General features: G+C 48.8%; 1 protein-coding gene and 1 long non-coding RNA gene across 3 annotated transcripts in view; one reads left to right on the top strand and one right to left on the bottom strand.

Annotated features, from left to right (window-relative positions):
- Positions 1-24,737, top strand: part of NXN (nucleoredoxin) — a 184,535-nt gene that overhangs the window by 59,495 nt on the left and 100,303 nt on the right. The window contains exon 1 of one of the 2 annotated variants that reach the window (XM_055102113.3): positions 24,573-24,715. The exons of the other annotated variant lie outside the window; for it this stretch is intronic. Within the exon in view, the coding sequence (XP_054958088.1) occupies positions 24,695-24,715 (21 nt within the window). The 5' untranslated portion in view covers positions 24,573-24,694. Of the gene's footprint in view, positions 1-24,572; positions 24,716-24,737 lie in introns of those variants that run through there. 2 annotated transcript variants of the gene reach the window in all.
- Positions 3,063-11,752, bottom strand: LOC134729482 (uncharacterized). The gene is made up of 2 exons (XR_010110597.1): positions 11,664-11,752; positions 3,063-10,912 (listed from the first exon to the last, which is right to left on the bottom strand). It is a non-coding gene; the product is annotated as an uncharacterized LOC134729482 (long non-coding RNA).

The following is a 24,737-nucleotide window of genomic DNA, read 5'->3' as shown; positions in this document are numbered from 1 at the left end:
AGGGGCAGTGAGGGAGAGAGCCTGGGCCTGCCAGGTGTTGTCCAGGGGCAGTGAGGATGAGAGCCTGGGCCTGCCAGGTGTTGTCTAGGGGCAGTGAGGATGAGAGCCTGGGTCTGCCAGGTGTTGTCCAGCGTGCTGGAGCAGATGGACTCATCTTCGGGACAGGAGGAGAAAGCCAAGGGTGAAACCATGACCCCCAGCATTCAGGGGCAGGCAGAGGGGCTGGCGTAGGGGACCAAGGACAAGCCACAGATGCAGAGGGGCCAGGAGAGGTGCGGGAAGCGTTTTGAGGAAAAGATGGAAAGCAGCAGTTTCAGGGGGCGCCGTGGACCGGAACAAGATGACGGGTTCTGCTGGGTGTTGTTGGTGGCCCCGCTGAGAGCCGGCTTGTGAGTGCGGAGAGGGAGCCGGGGTAGGAGGAGGCTGTGGTGAGTCAGGGAGCTTCTGGGGATACACAGTTACCTTTTGAGTGGTAAAGACTTGACCCTGTAGGTGGAGGAAGAGGAAGGAGTGAGCAGAGGAAAGGGCTCCCCTGTGTGCCGGCCGCTGCTCTGAGGGTGGCTGAACGCCGTCCTGTCTAACTCTCACTACAAAGCTGTGGTATAGATGCTCTTCTCTTTATTTTACTAATGAGAAAACTGAGTCACAAAGAGGTTAAGAAACATATAAAGGTCACATAGAGGCTGGGCACGGTGGCTCACACCTGTCATCCAGGACTTTTGGGGGCCAAGGTGGGAGGATCACTTGAGGTCAGGAGTTCGAGACCAGCCTGGCTAACATGGCAAAACCCCGTCTTTACTAAAATTACAAAAATTAGCCGGACATGGTGGCAGGCGCCTGTAATCCCAACTACTCGGGAGGTTGAGGCAAGAGAATCGCTTGAACCCGGGAGGCAGCGGTTGCAGCGAGCCGAGATCCCACCACTGCACTCCAGCCTGGGCAACAGGGCGAGACGCTGTCTCAAAGGAAAGAAAAAAAAAAGGCTTCCTGAACGGTGGAATCTTCCAGGTGATTTTGAGGGCGATTGGCAAGGCGGTATGAATGAAGACCTCATTGAGAACGTCCTGGGTGCTGCCAGTGAGGGTACAGTTGATGAGACCCACCCTGGGCTAGGGCATACGGATGGCGAATGAACCTGGATGAGGGTCGAGGGTTGAGAGCTTGGGAGAATGCTGCAGAGCTGGAGTGAGCTGGTGAGGGCTGGTCACTCGGGGAGGGAGCGGAACCCTGGGAGGAGAACGCTGGAGGAATTGGGATCAGGCAGGCTCGGCATCCCCAAGGCTACATTGGCCTTGGGGGCATGACAGGAGGGCCTAGGTATCCCCAGGTGCTCGGGGCTGGGAGGAGAGCCCCATGGGCACCTCATCGGCCCCCTTGGCTGAATTTGAACAATCACATGATGTTGACGTTGCCAGATTCCTCCAGGTCAAAGCGGGAGCCAGGGGCGGGGGGAGATGACAGGAGGCAGCATTGATAAGTTTGTAATGTTGGATTTCGGGGTGTAGACTGGGCGTGATGGCTCGTGCTTGTCATCCCAGCACTTTGGGTGGCTGAGATGGGCTGATCGCTTGAGCCCAGGAGTTCAAGACCAGCCTGGGCAACATGGCGAAACCTTGTCTCCACCAAAAATACAAACATTTGCACCGCGTGGTGTCTCGAAGAGAGTTGGAGGTGGAGGTCCTCACATGGAGGAGGCCGTGGAAGTGGGTAGTTGCTCTGGATGGGTGATGAAGGCACCGAGGGTGCCGGTGGGGGCTGAGGCGGAGAGAGATGGAAGGTGCATTTTCCGCCATGGCCTGGGGGTTAGTGAATACCAGTCTGCAAGGTGACAAGAGGGAGGTGTAGCTATGTAGCTGGATGAGGTCGCATACCAGTGTGGTCCACCAAGATTGAATGATGGAAGGGAGAGCGTTTCCTGGTGTTTTGTGCCGGACCGCTCTGCCCCTAGTTGTATTTTCTGGACTGCGTTCCAATATTATTTTCAGTTGTTGTTCCGGAGCCACGCACTGCCTGGTAAGGGCTGATTGGTGTCGTCTCTGTCTCCCACCTTGAACCAGAGCCCATGTCTGAGGGCCGCATGGGACGAATGCGGGGATTCCAAGGACGACGTAGGTTCTGTAACCCACGATATGAGGAGGTGCTGTAGAAAGCCGTTTGACTGCGTCCTCCCAAAACTGCCACTTCAATTTCTGGTTGTGCTGAGATTACAGGCCTTTTTCCTCGTGTTACAATAACACATTTTCTAGCATCTTAAGGAATGATTGCTTGCCCTGCATTGACAGAGTATTGTAATAAAAGCTGTTTAATTGGAATAATCATTCCAGAACCTTTTTTTTGTTTGTTTTGAGACAGAGTCTCACTCTGTCACCAGGCTGGAGTACAGTGGCACAATCTCGGCTCACTGCAACCTCTGCCTCCCTAGTTCAAGCGATTCTCCTGCTTCAGCCTCCCGAGGAACTGGGACTACAGGCGCCCGCCACCACACCCGGCTAATTTTTGTATTTTTAGTAGAGACGGGCTTTCACCATGTTAGCCGGGATGGTCTCGATCTCCTGACCTCGTGATCCACCCTCGGCCTCCCAAAGTGCTGGGATTACAGGTGTGAGCCACCGAGCCTGGCTGAAACATTTTTTTTTTTTAAAGTGATAGGGTCTTACTCTGTTGCCCAGGCTGGAGTGCAGTGGTGCAATCATAGCTCACTGCAGCCTCAAACTCCTGGCCTCAAGTGATCCTCCCGCCTCAGCCTCCCGAGTAGCTGGGACTACAGGCGCATGCCACCTTGCCTGGCTGCAGAGACATTTTTAATGAGGAAGGAGGCTGTGGAAACGTAGTTTAACTTACTTTGTTTTCTGAGTCCTTAAATTCACCAAGGATTCAACAAACATCCGCCCCCCACCCCCGGCCTTTTTTTTTTTTGGAGACTGAGTCTCTGTCTCCCAGGCTAGAGTGCAGTGGCGCGATCTCAGCTCACTGCAGCCTCTGCCTCCCGGGTGCAAGCGATTCTCGTGCCTCAGCCTCCTGAGTAGCTGGGATTACAGCCGCCCACCACCGCGCCTGGATAATTTTTGTATTTTTAGTAGAGACAGGTTTTCGTCATGTTGGCCAGACTGGTCTTGAACTGTTGACCTCAGGTGATCCGCCCACCTCGGCCTCACTTTCTGGGATTACAGGCATGAGCCACTGCGCCCGGCCTCAACCAAACCCTTTTTAAGTCAAGAAATTAAGACAAAAAGTAGCTGGAATGAAAGTGAGTGATTGACTCAGGAGGCGAATGGAAATGGGAGTCACGGCCTCCCTGAGTCCAGTTCACGAAGGAGATGAAACTCGCTGATGGATCGTGCGCTCCTCCCGTTTCCTTCCGACCCTCCCTCCTTTTCCTCCAAAGCGAACGTTACAAAGGAAAATAATCTTAATCAAGACCAGACCCCTTTGGGCCCAGGGTTCTGGGGCTGTTTCTGGCACATCGGCCAGGCCCAGCACAGCCTGGTTTGTGATTGTTTGATTACAGGAGGAAAATGCTGTGTTGTTTTGGGGGAGGTTATATTGAGTGTTCTCGTGTTTCTTTTGTCTGTTTTTGGCCCATCTTCTTAGTAGGATCATGTTATGAGTTATTTTCTGGTTTAGACACACAACTTTTAAAAATGAAACTGAGATTTCCTTTATGCTGCAAATACAGAGTGAGTTTTTGTGATGTGCCGGGCCCTGCCCTGGGCCATGTGTCTTCCATAAAGTAGGAGTTCAGTAAACATTTTATTATTATCCATTAGGGGTTCTCGTCAACAAAACTGAATACAGACCACATTCTTCTTCACCAGTACGCAGTCCCCTTTGTTTGGAACGGGAGTCCCCCCTCTCCTGTCACTTATCCCCTTTCCCATCCGCCCTTGTCCCCACCTCTGCGAGGCCTTCCTGGGGAGTGAGAGCCACGCCCGCCTGTTGTGCCAGTACGCGCCCCTTGTAGGGCTGGAACCTGGGGTGTCCGTCTAGGAGGTCGGATTGGGTAGGGAAGCTCGCCTGCAGCGGGTGGCCTACATTGGGTTGAGATGGTGACGTGCGTCTGAGCCACATTCTTGTGGGAGAGCTGGGAATCGAGCCTGTAGACACCAGTGCTAAGTTCAAAGAGTGGGTGGAGATAAAAAATGGGCGTAGGGTGGGACAGCAGGTCCAGAAGGAAGAGGAGGAGCTGGTGTGGTTTCCACAGACGGCAGTGTGGTGCTGCTCTGTGAGTTTAGGTTCATGAGTAAAGATGTGAGCGGCGGCTCCCGCCTGTTCTTTCGGAGGCCCAGCACTTTCAGAGGCCAAGGCAGGCAGATCACGAGGTCAAGAGATCGAGACCAGCCTGGCCAACATGGTGAAACCCCGTCTCTACTAAAAATGCAAAAAATTAGCCAGGCGTGGTGGCGCGGGCCTGTAGTCCCAGCTGCTCGGGAGGCTGAGGCAGGAGAATCGCTTGAACCCGCGGGGCGGAGGCCACGGCGAGCCGAGGTCGCGCCAGTGCACTCCAGCCTGGGCTACAGATAAAAAAAAGAAGATGTGAGCCCAGGCGTGGAACACCTCATTCCTTGGTTCACTTAGGAACAGGGAATCTTGTTGGAGGCAAAGCAGACGTTTGATTTGTAGCTCCAGCATGTATAACAGAACAGGACACACAGGGAATGTCTGGTAATGTGATTAATGAATGAAGATAAAGACCCACCAAAAATACCCACCTTCAATGTGGTTTGAAAATTTACAACGAAGAGGTTAGGGTGGTAACTAACCTAGAGGCCTGTTGGTTGCTGTAATTTTTTTTTAGAGATGAAGTTTCTCTCTGTTGCCCAGGCTGGAGTGCAATGGCATAACCTCGGCTCACTGCAACCTCCACCTCCCGGGTTCAAGTGATTCTCCTGCCTCAGCCCCCCAAGGGGCTGGGATTACAGATGTCCACCACCACACCTGGCTAGTTTTTTGTATTTTTAGTGGAGACCTCAGGTGATCCACCCGCCTCGGCCTCCAAAAGTGCTGGGATTACGGGCGTGAGCCACTGTGCCCGGCCAGCTGCTGTAATTTGTGAGCTTAATGTTAAAATCCTGAGTGCTTTGCAGGGATCCCTGGGATCCCCAAACACTTAAAACTGATTCCTTGGATATTTACAGTAGCTACTGCAGCTGGGGTGCAATTTCACATTTTACCAGGAGGGACTGTCTGAAATCTCCTTCATTTTTAAGTTTTGGAATGTGTTTATATTTATTTTCCTTTTTTTTAGTTCGGTAACTTTGAAATGTCATACGTTAATTTTACGTAAAACAAGGGATTTGACTTTGACTCATTTCCAAAAGTCCCCTTGCAGGGAAAATTGTCTTTTAAATTGTTTTAAATAATCTCATTTTCAGCAGGAAGAAGTAGAAAGGATAGAATGGGTCCTGCACCACGGGAACCTCACAGCGCCTCACTCCTTGTGGCTTTTCCTGTTTGATACTCTGCTTTCTGAAAGATGCAATTTTCTGCCTCCATTTCTGTTGCCGACGTGCCAGGATTTCTAGCAAAGTGGGCCTAGAGTTTTGCTGGAGTTTACTTTTCCTTGGAAGCAATTCAAATACAATCATCATTCTGTTTCTCCCTTTTCATTCGACATTTGACTAGAACAATGGCTTGGCAGCCAGACAGGCACTCTTAAGAGCTTCAGTGTTTTTATCTTTGCCTTTCGAGAAGTGCCTTTACAAAATGTGGTTTAAAATTGAGCCTACAAACAAAAACACAGAACCGATTGCTTGGAGACCAAAACTCTAGGGACAAGGACAAAAGAACTGGGAGAGGGGGAGCAGCTGGAAGCCCCAGCTCTGACACCATAAGTGGCCGCCCATTTTAGGGGAAGTTTCACCTGGAAGCCCCAGCTCTGGCCCCATAAGTGGTCAGGCCTTTTAGTGTTGCACTAACTGGTCTCTGCCTTCTTGGTTTATTGCCAAGTTTCCAGCCCTGGGGTATCCTTGTTATTTACTTTCCTCCTGCACCAAAGCTAGGAAGCGTTACACTACGTACTCATTCATTCTCACTTTTACTCCTTTCTTAGAAATAATTTCCTAGAGTCCAGGTGTGGTGGCTTATGTCTGTAATCCCAGCACTTTGGGAGGCTGAGGCAGGTTGATTGCCTGAGCCCAAGAGTTTGAGACCAGTCTGGGCAACATGGCAAAACCCAGTCTTTACAAAAAAATACAAAAATTAGCTGGGTGTGATGGCACACTCCTGTAGTCCCAGCTACTTGGGAGGCTGAGGCAGGAGGATTGTCTGAGCCCAGGAGGTGGAGGTTGCAGTGAGCCGAGATGACTCCAGCCTGGGCGACAGAAAGGAGTCTCAGAAAGTAAGAGAGAGGGAATTCCTAGAGGCCATGCTAATCGTAATCCCACTTATTCTCAACTATAAAATCCTCAACTGGCCGGGCGCGGTGGCTCACACCTGTAATCCCAGCACTTTGGGAGGCTGAGGTGGGCCTATCACGAGGTCAGAAGTTCGAGGCCAGCCTGGCCAACGTGGTGAAACCCCATTTCTACTAAAAATACAAAAAATGAGCTTGGCGTTGTGGCGGGCGCCTGTATTCCCAGCTCCTTGGGAGGCTGAGGCAGGAGAATCTCTTGAACCTGGGAGGCAGAAGTTGCAGTGAGCCGAGATCACACCACTGCACTCCAGCCTGGGTGATGGAGCGAGACTTTCTCTAAAAAAAAAATCAACTCTGAAATTTTTCCAGTACAAGTGTCTGCGATTTCATCCCCTTTAATATTTTAGGAAAACTCATCTCACCTGCTTTCTTTATTTGCCTGTGCTGTTGGTTCCACGCACTCATCAGCTCCTCCAGGGGAAGCCCTGGTTCCCCACATCCAGCTCCGCCTCCTCTACACCCAACAGTCTTGCTTCCCACATCACGGTACTCTCCCTGTTAACTCGCTTGCTGAGTTAATGACCTCACTCAATGGACTGTGGACTCCTTGAAGGTCAGAAGCGAGTCTCTGCTCCTCATCTTTGTCTCCGCCTGGTTCGATGCTCAGCACAAGGTAGCATTTCATACATGTTTGTTGAATTGTGTATATTCCTGTCTCCTCTAGGAACCTTGCTTGTGCTGCCAATTACAGACCTCGGTGTTTGCCTTTGACCTTACCTCTACTGTCTCATTGCATACTTCTCGCCTTAAAAAGAATCTTCCTTCTGGCCAGGCGTGGTAGCTTGTGCCTGTAATACCAGCACTTTGGGAGGCTGTGGCGGGTGGATCACCTGAGGTCAGGAGTTTGAGACCAGCCTGGCCAACACGGTAAAACCCTATTTCTACTAAAAATACAAAAATTAGCTGGGCGTGGTGGCAGGTGCCTGTAATCCCAGCACTTTGGGAGGCTGAGGTAGGTGAGTCACCTGAGGTCGGGAGTGCGAGACCAGCCTGGCCAACGTGGCGAAAACCCATCTCTATTAAAAATACAAAAATTAGCTGGGCGTGGTGGCGGGCGCCTGTAATCCCAGCACTTTGGGAGGCTGAGGTAGGTGAGTCACCTGAGGTCGGGAGTTCGGGAGCAGCCTGGCCAATGTGGCGAAACCCTGTCTCTATTAAAAATACAAAAATTAGCTGGGTGTGGTGATGGGTGTCTGGAGTCCCAGCTACTCGGGAGGCTGAGGCTGGAGAATCACTTGAACTGAGGAGCTGGAGGTTGCAGTGAGCTGAGGTCGTGCCATTGCACTCCAGTCTGGGCGACAGGGCGAGACTCTGTCTCAAAAATAAAAATAAACATAAATAATAAAATTAAAATCTTCCACGAGTTTGGGAGGACACGCCGTTATAATGAATGTCCTTGCACTTAAGTAAGTGAGTTTATGCCAGTGTAGGTGGAAAGGGCAATTGTTTAAACATTTTTTTTTCTGCTTCATTTTTGTCTGCTCTTTTACTACAAGGATAAGAAAGAGCAGGTGCCAGGAGAGAAAAGTCATCTGAGAACGGTCCCGGTCTCTGCATTGCCTGGGGACGTGGGGGTAGGTGGAGAACCTGCCTCCTTATCCTCTTTTCCTTTGGTCTCTGTTGTGCCACGATGTCTCTGGGAAACTGACCGACTCTCCTTTCTCAGCCTGTTGCTCTCTGGCTGTCGTGTTGAGGAGTCTCTGCTGTGGGCAGGGGCCGACATCTTCATCTGTGATCACTTCTGTGTTGAAACAGCTAAGCCAGCGCTAGAGGCAAAAAGGGTTCCCAGACTCTGGAAAACTGACAAGCGAATGGACTTTTCAGCCTCCAGGAGAAAATGGGCCATCCCGGGCTGTGGGGGTGCTCTGTGGATGAGTTCTGTCATTTGGGAGCTGGCAGTGGTTTGGTGATCAACTGTTGGATTTTCCAGATTTTACAAAATTGGGAAGGATTTTTGGTGACTCATGAATTTTCTGTTCTGTTTTACTTCTCCTAATAAGAAGTTAGCCTCTATTTATGTTCAGAGACTTAATCTAGATTTTATTGGTGACTATAAAAGAGATGACTATAATATAAAACTTCTATATGGTCCAAAATACCAGAAACCAGATGAAATGATAAACTCTAGGGTGAGAAAAGATATTTCCAACGTATATGACAGAGAAAAGTGCTATTTTTCTTTTCTTTCTTTCTTTTTTCTGTCCTTTTCTTTCTCTTTTCTCCTTTCCTTGTTTCACTCTGTCACCCAGGCTGGAGTGCGGTGGTGTAATCTTGGTTCACTGCAAGCTCCATCTCCCGGGTTCAAGCGATTCTCCTGCCTCAGCCTCCCAAGTAGCTGGGATTACAGACATGTACCACCACGCCCGGCTAATTTTTTGTATTTTTAGTAGAGATGGGGTTTCACCATGTTGGCCAGGCTGGTCTCGAACTCCTGACCTCAGGTGATCCGCCTGCATCGGCCTCCCAAATGTAATCTTCATGCTGGGATTACAGGTGTGAGCCACTGCCCACTGGCCTGTTTTTTTTCTTAATGCATAAAGAGCTTTTAAAATCAATTTGGGTAAAGAATTTGAACAGAGAAAGAAACATAAACATGAAAAGATGCCTGGTTCCGCTTGCAATTAAAGAAGCACAACTTTTGAAATATGTGATTATTAAACTGGCAAAAGGAACATTTGATAATGTACGGTGTTGGCAAGGATGTGGATGGGATCTCTCCTGCGTAGTTGGGGGAGTGTAATCTGATGTGGTGTCTTTGGCAGTGTTTTAACACAGTTAAAAATGTGTGGACCTTTTGACCTGTCAGTCCAATTTCTGGGAATTTCTCAACAGATCTTACAAATACAGTTGACCCTCAAACAACGTTGGTTTTAACTACACCGGTCCATTTATATGCAGATTTTTTTCAACCGAATGTGGATTAAAAAATAGAGTATTTGGCCGGGTGTGGTGGCTCACGCTTATAATCCCAGCACTTTGGGAGGCTGAGGTGGGCGGATCACTTGATGTTAGGAGTTCAAGACCAGCCTGGCCAACATGGCAAAACCCCATCTCCACTAAAAATACAAAAATTAGCCGTGCGTGGTGGCGGGCGCCTGTAATCCCTGCTTCTTGGGAGGCTGAGGCAGGAGAATCACTTGAACTTGGGAGGCAGAGGTTGCAGTGAGCCGAGATCGCGCCACTGTACTCCAGCCTGGGCAACAGAGTGAGACTGTCCATCTCAAAAAAAAAAAAAAAAAGAAGTATATGCATGAATATCGTCTGGAAGTTACTTAACTGAGGGGATTACCTGAGGGCCAGACTGGGATGTGGGGAGGGAGAAAGACTCACGTGAAATGTTTTATGTGCATATTTTATTTTTATAGTTGGAGAAAACTATGAAACTTTGGTTAGACATTAAAAAAAAAAAAAAAAAAAAAGGCCGGGCCCTGTGGCTCACACCTGTAATCCAGCACTTTGGGAGGCTGAGGCGGGCAGATCACGAGGTCAGGAGATCAAGACCATCCTGGCTAACAGGGTGAAAGAAACCTCATCTCTACTAAAAATACAAAAATTAGCCGGGTGTGGTGGTGGGCGGCTGTAATCCCAACACTTTGGGAGGCTGAGACGGGCGGATCACAAGGTCAGGAGATCGAGACCATCCTGGCTAACACGGTAAAACACCATCTCTACAAAAAATACAAAAAAAATTAGCTGGGCGTCTGTAGTCCCAGCTACTCAGGAAGCTGAGGCAGGAGAATGGCATGAACCTGGGAGGCGGAGCTTGCAGCAAGCCGAGATCGCGCCACTGCACTCCAGCCTGGGTGACAGAGCGAGACTCTGTCTCAAAAAAAAAAAAAAAAAAAGAAGACTTGCATTAATGGAGAAACAGACTGTTCCTGGCTAGAAATACAAAATATTGTAAAGATGTCATTTCTTTAAAATTAATTTATAGATTTAATGCAGTCATAGTTAAAAATCCCAAGCAGGGGCAGGGCATGATTTTTATTGTTAAGAAGCTTAGAGTAGAGTATGGGAGACAGAAACATAATGTTCACAAAAATATGCCTTGAGCAGTTACAAAGCTGTATATCAAGTGCAAAGCAATAAAATTGGATACATATGCACTGTGGGAACTTGGAGTCCTTTGAGAGGACACACTATTGGCAGAGTGGAGTTAATCAGCAAAAAAATACTTTAAAAAAAAGCTAAAAAAAGATAAGCTAGAGCAGGAAGGAATCTTCCTGAAAGTCCAGAGTCTCCCGGAACATGGAGACTGTCCTTCCCAAGCCTTCTCGCGGGGAGGGAATTCCTTCTTTCTGCCGCCTGTTACATCCCTGTGTGAGAAGGTCTGTGAGCTGAGCCCACATCACTCGTTCCGCTGCCCAGGTGTGCTTCCATCTTCGCTGTGGAAAAGTCATTTTGAACTCCCCGGTGACTGCAAATTAAGTAATCAAGGACAGATGGGACTGGGTTGACCATTCCAAGGAGTACAGTTACTTGAAGAATCTGGAAGCAATACTGAGCACATTTGTTGGCATTAATTCATTGGAGCAATAATGCTGTACGTAGAAAGTATGTTGCTTTTTTAAAAAAACATCATCAGTTCTGAGCATTTGTAGCAAGTGAACTCTAACTTGGAACGGATGATAAATTCTTCCAAAAAACAAATAAAAACCCTCCAGACAATATTATACATTGAGAGCTTTAAAAAATATATATCCTACAGCATTTGGAAAACATTTTGTCTGTCTATGCCACTTACAAAGATTAGAACTTTTTTTTTTTTTTTTTTAATGGAGTCTCACTCTGTCACCCAGGCTGGAGTGCAGTGGCGCGATCTCGGCTCACCACAACCTCCGCCTCCCGGGTTCAAGCGATTCTCCTGCCTCAGCCTCCCGAGTAGCTGGGATTACCAGTGTCCGCCACCACGCCTGGCTCATTTTTGTATTTTTAGTAGAGACAGGGTCTCGCCCTGTTGGCCAGGCTGGTCTCCGTCTGCTGGTCTCAGGTGATCCGCCTGCCTCGGCCTCCCCAACTGCTGGGATTACAGGCGTGAGCTGCCAGGCCTGGCCAAGATTAGAATTTGAGTCATAGGTTGTTTGATTTAGGAGGTGTAGCATGTTGCTTCAACCTAGAACTGGATGGAGCTTTTAGGAGATTTAAGATTGTTCTCTTGGCAAATAAACTGCCTTTATGTTAGAAGTATTTCATGATTCTTTCATAAGATCCATAGTGGACAGATACAGATATTAAAGGCGATATCACTCACCAGCGTTTTTTAAGACGTTGTCCTCTGTCACGCGCTGTTTCCCGTTAGTCCACTTCAGAGGCATCACTCCCAGCAGTTGCTTAAGACTCATTTCCGGCCGGGCGCGGTAGCTCACGCCCATCATCCCAGCACTGTGGGAGGCCGAGGCGGGCGGATCACGAGGTCAGGAGATCCAGACCCTCCTGGCTAACATGGTGAAACCCGTCTCTACTAAAAATAAAAAAAATTAGGCCGGGCGTGGTGGCTCACGCCTGTAACCCCAGCTACTCGGGAGGCTGAGGCAGGAGAATGGCATGAACCCGGGAGGCAGAGGTTGCAGTGAGCGGAGATCGTGCCCCTGCACTCCAGCCTGGGCGACAGAGCAAGACTCCGTCTCAAAAAAAAAAAAAAAAAAAAAAGATTCATTTCCTTTGGAACACAAGCTTATCAGCAGAAGTCGAGAAGTGCTGTCTTTTGTGAACATTCTCACGTCAGAACAGGTTTTCGGGGGCTTGATTGTTTTTTCTCAACAGTGCACGTCTGTCCAGATGTTACACTGAGACTTTATTCTAAGGGAATGCTATTCCTCTATTTGGTACCACTGAAGAATAAATATAAAATCTCTCTGTTTCATGCCGAGCACTGGTTGTGTAATGTTTAAATTTATATGTGTTTGTAATTTCAGATTTTGCAATGTTTTATGAGATTAAAAGTGAAGAACCAAACCCAAGATGTTTCTTGTTTAATCTTCATTATTCTGTCACTTAAAAAAAAATTTTGAGATGTGTTCTTCTCGTTTGACTAGGACAGACTGCTGGCAGGGAGTGTATTTTTTTTTTTTTTTTTTTTTTTTGAGACGAAGTCTCACTCTGTCGCCCAGGCTGGAGTGCAGTGGTGTGATCTCGACTCACTGCGACCTCTGCCTCCCAGGTTCAAGCACTTCTCCTGCCCCCGAGTAGCTGAGGCTACAGACAAGTGCCACCACACCCGGCTAATTTGTTTTGTATTTTTAGTAGAGACGGGGGTTTCACCATGTTGGCCAGGCTGGTCTCAAACTCCTGACCTCATGATCTGCCTGCCTCGGCCTCCCAAAGTGCTGGGATTACAGGTGTGAGCCACCGCACCCAGCCGGGAGTGTATTATTAAAAGTGCTAGTCGTGGTTTTCAGTGTTTAAAACATGAGGCAAAGGTTTCATGGATCCTACATCTAATGGCACCTGTAGTTTTGAATTTTTGGTCTGAAGACAGTTGTTGGTGCTCATGGGATGGAAGGAGCTTTGTGATAACCCTGAAGCGCTCTGCAGGGGGCTTTTGGTACATGTTTGGGATCCACTGCCGTGGACTATTTGGTTTAACCATAATGGCTTCGGTCCAAAAAAGTAGAACATGGGTTTTTTGTTTTGTTTTGTTTCCTTTGAGACAGAGTCTCATTCTGTTGCCCAGACTGGAGTGCAACGGCACAATCTCAGTTCACTGCAACATCCACCTCCCAGGTTCAAGGGATTCTCTTGCCTCAGCCTCCCAAGTAGCTGGGATTACAGGCTCCCACCAACACGCCTGGCTAATTTTTGTATTTTTAGTAGAGATGGGGTTTCACCATGTTGGCCAGGCTGGTCTCAAACTCTTGACCTCATGATCCGCTTGCCTCAGCCCCCCAAAGTGCTGGAAATACAGGCGTGAGCCACCGTGCCTGGCTAGAACATGGGTTTTTGAAGTAACCCAATTAGAGACTAGAGGAGAAAAATCAGGGGTCAGAATTGAGGACATTGTTCTTCCTTTATAGCGTACCCTTCCTGTGAGCCGTCTCTGGGGAACACTCAGTTAAGAAAGAAAAACTTATTATGATTATGTTCTGTTTCAGAATGTTGGGACCCTTTTTTTCTTGGAACCTTTAGGTCCTAAAGCAGGAATGCCTTTGAACAGGACCACAGGTGTCTCTAGAGAGGGAGACTTGGGTGTACTCTGGGAGGTTGAACTGAGAGCTCCCAGGTTCAGGGACGGAGCGCTGCTGAGCCCGTTACATGAGTTGGCAGCGAGCCTGGGCCACCGAGTGTCCACTTTGGCAGTTCAAGCATGAAGCCAACAAAGATAGATGCAACTGGTTTCGAGAGGACAGAACCCACCTCCCTTGTTTTCTGCCATCCATTATATTTTGTGGCCATTTATGAAAGTTGCAGTGTCTGAAGACATGCCTATGTCAACTTGAGAATCCTACAGATCCAACATCTGAAAAAAGGACCAATCCGTGGGTAAATCACCTGCTAAACATTACCATATTCCAGGCCGGGCCCACCGAACATTACTGTATTTCAGACCAGGCACAGTGTTTTCACGCCTATAATGTCAGGACTTTGGGAGGCCAAGGAGGGAGGATCACCTGAGGTCAGGAGTTCAAGACCATCCTGGCCAACATGGTGAAACCCCATCTCTACTAAAAATACAAAAATTAGCCTGGCGTGGTGGTGGGCACCTGTAATCCCAGGTACTAGGGAGGCTGAGGCAGGAGAATCACTTGAACTCGGGAGGTGGAGCTTGCAGTGAGCTGAGATCACTCCAGTGCACTCCAGCTTGAGTGACCAAGTGAGACTTTGTTTTAAAAAAAAAAAAGGTATTGAGACATCACTTCTCTTCACAATCCTAAAATATTGCAAGAAGCAATCACCTAAATTCACAGGTAATTCGCTAACCCTTCTGAAGAGCCAGAGGCTGCAGGAAAGGGAACAAGATAGGTTGGGTCGGGCAAGGAGGGATGTTTTTCTCCATCTTTGTTTACGAGTCTAATTAATTCTCTTGGAGATAACCCTCCCCCCCGTCCCCCAAAAAAAGATTACTTGGAAATTGGGCTGAGATTTTTCTTGTAAAGTGGGTTTACAGCTTCTGACATGGTAACTGTACTGGGGGACTGTTGATGTGTGTTTCTCACTGTTTTTGTGCCTCTGGGAAGGAAGGACAGGTGTGTGCAAAATGTTTATAGACCAAAGAAAAGATGCTGCTGCTGTTTGAGGATGATCTAGTCTCTTAAAGTAACTGGAATAGCAATAACTGGCATTTGCATGGGACTATACAGAACACTTCCCAGCTGGGCACGGTGGCTCACGCCTGTAATCCCAGCCTGACTTTGGGAGGCTGAGGCGGGCGGATCACCTGAGGTCAGGAGTTCGAGACCAGACTGGCCAACATAATGAAACCTGATTTCCACTAAAAAAAAAAAAAGTTGTCCGGGCGTGGTGGTGGGTGCCTGTAGTCCCAGCTACTCAGGAGGCTGAGGCAGGAGAATCGCTTGAACCCGGGAGGTGGAGGTTGCAGGGAGCCGAGATTGCACTGCTGCACTCCAGCCTGGGTGACAGAGTGAGACTGTCTCAAAAAAAAAAAAACCCAGAAACCAAAAAAACCCCAAAACACTTCCTTCTGCATTATAATACATGAACCTCGAGACAGCCTTGTGAGGAAGTTGTGTTGGCGTTTTTTCACCTTCATTTGAGTTTTATGACCCTCAAGCTCAAGAAGGTTAAGTGACTTGACCAGAGCTGTTTAACTGGAAATGGGCAGGTGGGAACTACAGACATTTTTCTTTAAAAAAAAAACTTTAAAAAACATAGTATTTATTTATTAATTCCAGGCCAGTCATTCAAAAATACACAGTTTAGAAGTAAGTAGAACCCTGGACACTTCTTAACTGTATGGTGCCATTTCCCAGAGCTGTGTGGTCCAGGGGCCGCCACTAGCTTCTCACGGCTGTGAAGCAGGTACCTGAGAACGAGGCAAGTCTACATCAAGATGCGCTGAAGGTAGAAAGTGCATCAGGCCCCCGAGACCCAGATATGATGAAAGGAATGTAATATGTCCTATTACTATTCGTTTATGTTGGTTACATGTCAAAATGATCATATTTCAGATGTATTGGGTTAAAATATATTAAGATTAACTTCACCTGTACCTTTTTACCTTTTTTTTTTTTTTTCAGACAAGGTCTCACTCTGTAGTCCAGGCTGGAGTACAATGGCACGATTGTGGCTCACTGCGACCTCTGCCTCCTGGGCTCAAGCGATCCTCCTACCCCAACCTCCTGAGTAGCTGGGACCACAGGCACATGCCACCATGCCCAGCTAATTTTTAAATTTTTTGTAGAGGTAGGGTCTCGCTTTGTTGCCCAGGCTGATTTCAAACTCCTGGGCTCAAGCGATCCTCCTACCCCAACCTCCTGAGTAGCTGGGACCACAGGCACATGCCACCATGCCCAGCTAATTTTTAAATTTTTTGTAGAGGTAGGGTCTCGCTTTGTTGCCCAGGCTGATTTCAAACTCCTGGGCTCAAGCAGTCCTCCCGCCTCAGCCTGTCAAAGTGCTGGGATTGCAAGTGTGAGCCGCCATGCCATGCCCAACCCTTTTTACCTTTCACTGTTAAGAAATTTAAGATGATACATGTGGCTTACATTACATTTCTGTTGAACGGCACTGGCCTAGAACTATTTTCTGTGATTTGCAATAGCATGATTTCTGTCTTGTATCGGTAACATGTCTCATATTTTACTGCGTTCTAGCCTGTAAGAGCACCCCTCCATTTTGGGGCAGCAGGTTGCTTTAAACTTCCCTTTCTGTTTTGAAGACTGCTTTAAGAAACTTATACATTCTTTATTTCACTTTTTTTACTTTTAACTGACAGGATCTCGTTCTGTCACCTGGACTGGAGTGTGGTGGTGCATTCTTAGCTCACTGCAGCCTCTTAGCTCCTGGGCTCCAGGGATTTTCCCACCTCCTGAATAGCTGAAACTATGTGTGTGCATTACCATGCCCGGCATCTATATATATATATATGTTTACATTTACAGACAGGGTCTTGCTGTCGCCCAGCTGGTCTCGAACTCTTGGGCTCAAGCAATCTGCCTGCTTCGGCATTCTAAAATACTGGGATTACAGGTGTGAGCCATCGCACCTGGCCTATTTTAGAATTTTAATATAATTCCTGTGATTTTAATGACATAGCCTTCCAGGTAAGTCTTGATTCATTGGCAGAGTGTATGTTTGGGGACTGTGTGTTAGATCCGTAGTTGTGGGTGTAGGAGTGTGAATGTGGCACACACGCTTGTGTCTGAAGAGGAGCGGAAGACGGGAAACAGACCTTGCAGGGGGCTTTGCCAAACCCTTCATGTCCCCCTGCTATACAGACTCTGCTTCTCTAAGGGTGAGGAGTAAAGATGTGTATTCTTCCCTTACCTTAAAAAATACTGCCAAGGGCCGGGCATGGTGGTTCACGCCTGTCATCCCAGCACTTTGGGAGGCCGAGGTGGGCGGATCACCTGAGGTCAGGAGATCGAGACCAGCCTGGCCAAGATGGTGAAACCCCATCTCCACTAAAAATACAAAAATTAGCTGGATGTGATTGCATGCGCCTGTAATCCCAGCTACTCAGGAGGCTGAGGCAGGAGAATCGCTTGAACCCGGGAGGCAGAGGTTGCAGTGAGCCGAGATGGCACCATTGCACCCCAGCCCGGGTGACAGAGCGAGGCTGTGTCTCAAAAACAAACTGAGTTCCTGTTACTGATGGGAATGTGTTGGGTCAAAGTGGGGAGAAAAATGCTGAAAATCACCACATCAGAGAGAGAGAGACTTTACAGCCCTCGGAAAGCAGGCCGCTGGGAAAGGCTCTTGTTTTATAAGCTTTTTCCGACGTGTGTGTCCTTTCCTTTTGTCCTTAGTGGCCACGGGGCACCATAGAACTGGGGCCGGTCAGTCGGATGGAAGCCGGACGGCGTCCGACGTCCGGGCAGCCCGCAGGTCCCGCTCTTCGCAGCAAGCCCCGCTTACAGCCTGGGAGTTTTGGAAGCCCGCTCGGCCAGCCCTTCCCCAGGCTTTGCTGGGGCTGCAGAGGAACTCTTAGGGCAGTCGACGCGGTGAGGCATGTACAGACAGAGTTTGGCCTTATTCAGTCTAATTATGAAAATTCTTGGCAGGAATTCTACATGAATCACCTCCAAAAAAATTTACGTTAAAGTTAATGCTACAAGTCTGACTTCAGCCCACAAAACTCAGAAAACTTGGTTCTGCGTCTACAAATGTAGCCTTAACTCCTCCTTGTCCACAGACTAGTGACTTTTACCACAAACAAGGGAGCGTGAATTTTCTTAGGAATCTGCCCGTGGGGGGTGAGGTTGGCTTCGGAAGGGGCCGCCCCAGTGGGGATTTGGTCTACCCTGAATGAAGGCAGGCGTCAGGCCCTTTGGCTGCGGTCATAATACGTTGTATGACTTCCGGCAGCTCCTTAGCCTCTCTGAACCTCAGTGTTCTATCTGGAAAATGGGGATAATAATACCTCAAAGGGTTGTCGTGGGTACTAAGTGAGCCCATATGTATAGAACTTGTAGCAGAGGCTGGGTGTGCTGGCTCACGCCTGGAATCCCAGCACTTTGGGAGGCTGAGGCAGGAGGATCACTTGAGCCCAGGAGTTTGAGACCAGCCTGTGCAACAAGGCAAAACACCGTCTTTACAAAAAATTTTAAAGTTAGCTGGGTGTGGTAGGGCACGCCTGTAGTCCCAGCTACTCAGGAGGTGGAGGTGGGAGAATCTGCTTGAGCCTGGGAGGCAGAGGTTGCAGTGAGCTGTGATCATACCACTGCACTCCGGCCTGGGTGACAGAGCGAGACCCTGTCTCAAAAAAAGAAAAAGCATAGATCAAAAAACAAAGACTGGGCATGGTGGCGGGCGCCTGTAATCCCAGCTACTCGGGAGGCTGAGGCAGGAGAATCGCTTGAACACGGGAAGAGGAGGTTGCAGTGAGCCAAGATGGCACCACTGCACTCCAGCCTGGGTGACCGAGCGAGACTCTGTCTCAAAACAAAAACAAAAAACAAAAAAACTTGTAGGAGAATTGAAGAGGTGAGCACCTCATAACTGTTAGCTGCTTTTATTATTGTTGTTGTTATAGTTATACATTGTGTTCAATATTGTGGGTACCAGGGTGGTTGATGCAATGATGGGAGGGGAGGCTGGGTGCAGTGGCTCAGCCTGTAATTCCAGCTCCTTGGGAGGCCGAGGTGGGCGGATCACCTGAGTTCAGGAGTTCGAGACCAACCTGACCAACATGGAGAAAGCCCATCTCTACTAAAAATATAAAAAATTAGCCAGACGTGATGGTGCATCCCAGCTACCTGGGAAGCTGAGGCAGGAGAATCGCTTGAACCCGGGAGGCGGAGGTTACAGTGAGCTGAGATCGCGCCATTGCTCTCCAGCCTGGGTGACAAGAGCGAAAGTCAGTCTTAAAAAAAAAAAAAAAAATGATGGGCAGAGGCCATTGTGTTGTGTTAAAATAGTGTGAGTACCGGGGTGGTGGATGGAATGATGGGAGGGGCTGATGATGGGGGGTGCTGTCGTGGTGCTTGTTCTGTGTGACTCTTACCTTTTTTCCTCACGTCTCCTTCGTAAACAGGTTTGGAGGGAAGAAAGTAAGTCCTAGAAAGCCAGTGGCATTGCCACTGAGTGACAGTTGCCTTTAAAAAGCTTTCTCTGCTCACCTTTTGGGGGAGGGGACAGGGCAGGATGGCCCAGTGAGGCAGCATCTTTTCTTGTGTTTGGGGGAGGGACGGGGCAGGATGGCCCAGTGAGGCAGCATCTTTTCTTGTGTCGCCTTTTTCTCTCCACTGCCTTCTCCCTAGTAAATCTGTTTCTGCCTCGATGTAGATGTCCCGAGGACCTTCACCGTGATTTTCAGGTTCAGAAGGACATTCTCGTGCCTTCTACTTGAAGTGTCAACCTCACGGATCCTCATGGATCTCACGGGAAGTTAAAAAGCTTTTTCTGTTACCGGAACGGTTTCTGAGAACGCCAGAGCGAGCGTTGGCTTATGTCTGGAATGGACGGCGGACGTGAGTCCGTCGTGCGAGTGGGAGCCGTGAATAATGAAACTGGCGAGAGATGCCCTGATAGCAGCAACACTGTTCCCTGGTATCAGGTGCAGTCCTGACTCACTAGCTGGGACAAACACCCGAGGGTATTTTTGGGAGATGACCCTGGAGGGCTGGAACCCTGGACCGTGTCGCTGTCCAGCTCACAGGCAGATGGCTCTGCATGAGACCATGTTTAAACAGCAAGCTGAGGCCGGGTGCGGTGGCTCACACCTGCAATCCCAGCACTTTGGGAGGCTGAGGCAGGTGGATCACCTGAGGTCAGGAGTTTGAGACCAGCCTGGCCATCGTGGCGAAACCCCGTCTCTACTGAAAATACAAAAATTAGCTGGGCATGATGGTGGGTACCTGTAGCCCAACTACTCAGGAGGCTGAGGCAGGAGAATCACTTAAACCCAGTAGGCAGAGGTTGCAGTGAGCTGAGATTGCGCCACTGCACTGCGGCTTGGGCGACAGAGCGATATCCCATCTCCAAAAAACAAAACAAAACAAAAAAACAAACAGCAAGCTGAGGGGGGGACTTTCAGGCTGAGTGTTTGTGGGACAAAATGCCATCGATTTAGATTTAGATTTAGATTTAGTTAATATGCTTTGTTTGAATTCATTGCCCTGGTTTTCATGGGGGAGGTGTCCTGGTGTCCTTGAATCCCATGACTGTTGTGGGAGGTAGATCCCGTGCTTTTCATTTTAGTAACGAGGAAGCAGAGGTCAGGGCAGCTGAAGCATTTGAGTCACTTGGGATCTGGCAGAGCCGGGAGTTGGACCAGGTCTGCTGTTTCCCAGGCCAGAGTTCTTCCCCGGAATAAACTGCGGAGAGGAAAGGAGCTAGCGTTGATTAAGTGTCTGCCTTTGTGCCAGATACTGTTATTCCATTTCATGTAGAGATCATCTCCCCCCACGGATCCCTGCATGTTGCAGAGGGTGACGTCGAGGCTCAGAGGGGTTTACTGGATACAAATGAGAATGCAGATCTATCTGGCCGGACGCCGTGGCTCATGCCTGTAATCCCAGCACTTTGGGAGGCCGATGCGGGCAGATCAAGTGAGGTCAGGAGATCGAGACCATCCTGGCCAACATGGTGAAACCCCATCTCTACTAAAAATACAAAAATAAGCCAGGCGTGGTGGTGGATGCCTGCAATCCCAGCTACTCGGGAGGCTGAGGCATGAGAATCACTTGAACCCGGGAGGTGGAGGTTGCAATGAACCAAGATCGTGCCATTGCACTCTTGGCTGGGCAAAAAGAGCTTAAACTCCATCCAAAAAAAAAAAAAAAAAAGAATACAGATCTATCTTTTCATAAAGTCCACACTTTTCTCTCAAAACTCCCCTGCCTCCCAGAAGATGCTTCCAGCCCTGCAGATTGGGTCATTTTTAACGTCTCTGCAGAATAATCCTGAGCTTTTAAATATTAGAAAACTTTCCATGAAGAGAAAAAAAAGGTACTTTTTTTTTGGCCGTCTTCTCTGTAGATGTTAGCTTTTGAGTGGTTTTTGGCTTTTTAATAAAGTGCTAAAGTTTAGGGCCAGTCCCAGTGGTAAGAATTTGAAAAACTAGTATCATTCATGTTTCTTCTCCTTTAACGGGCAGATTCATTTTGCTTGTAAATAAACTCACCACCCTCCCTTCCCACCCTGGGAGGATCCTGATGCCATGGTTTGCCAACAGCCTCCTGGGAGGAAAGAGATTTCCTCCTGATGTTTGTACCTTCCTCGTGCCTCTCTGTTCCTGCAAGAGCTGGGAATCTGGTGGGGAAGAGTGGGCTCTGAAGCCAGATGGTCACCTCTGGGTTCCTGGCATTGTGGCCTTGGGCAGCTCACCATTTCCAGGCCTCCATTTCTCTGTCTATAAAATGCTATCTCTCTTCATAAGCTTTTTGGCTATATCTTCAGAAAGTTTGTGTTTTTTTTCCTTTTTTTGTTTTGAGACGGAGTTTCGGTCTTGTTGCCCAGGCTGGAGTGCAATGGCGCAATCTTGGCTCACCACAACCTCTGCCCCCCGGGTTCAAGTGATTCTCCTGCCTCAGCCTCCCAAGTAGCTGGGATTTCAGGCATGCACCACCACACCCCGCTAATTTTGTATTTTTAGTAGAGACGGGGTTTCTCCATGTTGGTCAGGTTGGTCTCAAACTCCTGACCTCAGGAGATCTGCCCGCCTCGGCCTCCCAACGTGCTGGGATTACGGGCATGAGCCACCACGCCCGGCCCTCAGAAAAGTTTTAGTGTTAAACTCTATAGCTTGAGAATATCATTTACTTTAACAAAAGCCCTTTGATTTCCTTTGTGAAAATAATTAATTTAGAGACAGGGTCTCGCTCTGTCACTCAGGCTGGGGTGCAACGACATGATCATAGCTCACTGCAGCCTCGAACTCCTGGGCTCAGGCGATCCTCCTGCCTCATTCTCCCTAGTAGCTGGGACTACAGGCGTGCACCACCGCCCCCAGCTTGTAAAATTTATCAACTGGGCAAGACCCTCCCTGCAGGAAGCTTTTTTTATTGTCTCCCAGGAAAAGAAACCCTGTACCTAAATCTCCGTAACAGAGAGGAGAGAAAGGAGGAAAGTGCGGAATCCGTGGTTTTGTTTTTTAAGGCTCAGCGCTAATTCCTGACGATATAATCATGAGTGAATCAGTCTTTGCCCTCAAGGAGCTAAATCTCCTGCGGGAGAGAGAAGCAAGCTGTATCTTCTTTGCAGCTCTCACTAATACCTGCCATTTTCTTGTTTATTGTTGCTTATTGATCATCCTCCCTCACGAGAATATGAGCTCAGGAGAGCAGGCATCCAGGTGTCTCTCTCAGGGTCTTATTTTTTGTACCCAGCACATCAATATTTGTTGAATTAATGGATGGATAGATGGAGTATTAAGCAAAGTAAGGAGACAGTTATAGTACTATTAATATAAAAGGTGCTGTAAGAAAAGCATGCACAGGCCGGGCGCGGTGGCTCACGCCTGTAATCCCAGCACTTTGGGAGGCTGAGGCAGGTGGATCACCTGAGGTCAGGAGTTCAAGACGAGCCTGACCAACATGGTGAAACCGCGTCTCTATTAAAAATACAAAAATTAGCCGTGCATGGTGGTGGGTGCCTGTAATCCCAGCTACTCGGGAGACTGAGGCAGGAGAATCACTTGAACCCGGGAGGCAGAGGTTGCAGTGAGCCAAGATCGTGCCACTGCACTCCAGCCTGGGCGACAGAGCAAGGCTCTGTCTCAAAAAAAAAGAAAAAAAAAAAAAAAAAAGGAATGCACAGAGGCAGAATCCCAGCCCTGTCCTTCCTTCTTTGCAGGGAGGGGATAGGAAGAAATGACTCTCAGAGTAGTTTTTTTGTTTTGTTTTTGTTTTTCTGAGACAGTCTGTTTTGTCACCCAGGCTGGAGTGCAGTGGTGCCCTCATGGCTCACTGCAGCCTCGACCTCCCAGTTTCAAGCAGTCCTCCCACCTCAGCTTGGAACTATAGGTGTGCACTACCGTCCTGGCTAATTTCTGTATTTTTTGTAAAGATGAAATTTCTCCATCTTACCCAGCCTGGTCTTGAACTCCTGGCCTCAAGTGGTCCTCCCACCTTAGCCTCCCAAAGTGCTGGGATTACAGGTGTGAGACATTGCGCCTGGCCTCAAAGTAGTTGCTCAGAGGAGGTGGCGTCCGGACGAGCTCCAGATGGTAGAGTGGGAATTAGTAGGTAAAGATGGGATCAAAGGTGTTCCAGGCGGGGGAGCTGAAGAGGGGTGTGTCCCAGGAGAGCAGAGTGCATGGAACTAGGACAGTGGTTCTCAACTGGGGCAGTTTTTCCCCCAGGGTTGTTTGTCCAGTCTTGAGGGGATGGTAAAGACCAGGAGTGCTGCTGGACATCCTGGAATGCACAGACCAGCCTCGACCAGGGAGAAACCATCCAGCTGCCAAGTGCTGAGGTTGAGAAACCCTGAGCCCCATGGAGACAGGAACAAAGATGAATGGCTGTGGGGAAGAAAGGCACAGCAGTAGGTGGGTAGTTACTTGAAAATTAAGCATTGCTTGACCAGCTCAATCCATGGAGAACTTTGAAGTGCACAATATCAAGTTATCCTTAAAATAATCTTAACTGGCCAGCAGCAGGGGTTCACACCTGTCATCCCAGCACTTTGGGAGGCCAAGGCGGGCGGATCACCTGAGGTGAGGAGTTCGAGACCAGCCTGGCCAACATGGTGAAACCCCATCTCTACTAAGAAAAAAATAGAAAAAGTAGCCATGCATGGTGGTGGGCACCTGTAGTCCCAGCTACTCGGGAGGCTGAGGCAGGAGAACTGCTTGAACCTGGGAGGCAGAGGTTGCAGTGAGCCGAGATCGTGCCACTGCACTCCAGCCTGGGCGACAGAGTGAGACTCCATCTCAAAAAAAAAATAAAAGAAAAAAAAATGCTGGACCGAGAATTCATTTAACACAGACTTGACAGCACACTGAGGAAGTCTTTGCGGATTGCCCTAGGATGGGGCATTGCGAAGCTAGTAGGCAGTACTGTCTGTAATTTCTCAATTTCCTTTCAATAATAGCGGAACATGCCGGACATGAATGAGGCCGCCCGGCATTTTCCTTCCCTTATTCAATTTACGTGCTGCCTTTTGACATCTGACTGATGTGGTAAGGATGCACCCCACCCTAGAACGTGCTTTCAAGAAGAAATTGAGTTTCTCTTAATCATGAGATCCATCTTGCTAATTGATTGTCCTGTAAACAGTGTGGGGCAGCCCATGCTGGCTTCGTTTCAGTGACGCTGGGGAAAAGCCACACGTCTCCGCTGTCATTTTGATGTCCACGCAGCTGCCTTTCCCATCTGGGTCACTGGAGGGTGGGAACAGCCCTTAACCTCCGCCTCCCTTTCCCAGGACAGAGCATTCGCCTCCCCGCAAGCCTGGCTCGGACTTGCCTGGGACCTGCCAGGAGCTGAACGTAGTTTCCTTTCTCCCATGGGAAATAATTTTCTTGGGCACGGTGGCTGTGGGTTACCAGTCCCTGGCTGTCAAAGCTCACGCGTCTGTGACAGTGACGTTGTTGTTAGGCCTGCCGGAGTTTCCATTACGGAGTCCGTGTATCTGCCGCGGGGACTTTCCTAGGAGAGGCGTCACTGCAACAGGCCTAGGAGGGGACTGGCTTGGGAAAAACAGAAGAATATTGTGTGTGATATGCAGGAACTGAGAAATAGGGTGAGTTTGTTGAGTGGCCAGG

This window comes from Pan paniscus, chromosome 19 (assembly GCF_029289425.2).
Source record: "Pan paniscus chromosome 19, NHGRI_mPanPan1-v2.0_pri, whole genome shotgun sequence".
Taxonomy (NCBI): Eukaryota; Metazoa; Chordata; class Mammalia; order Primates; family Hominidae; genus Pan; species Pan paniscus.
Note: the sequence above shows the minus strand (reverse complement) of the source record. Positions and strands in the feature narration are given on the sequence as shown.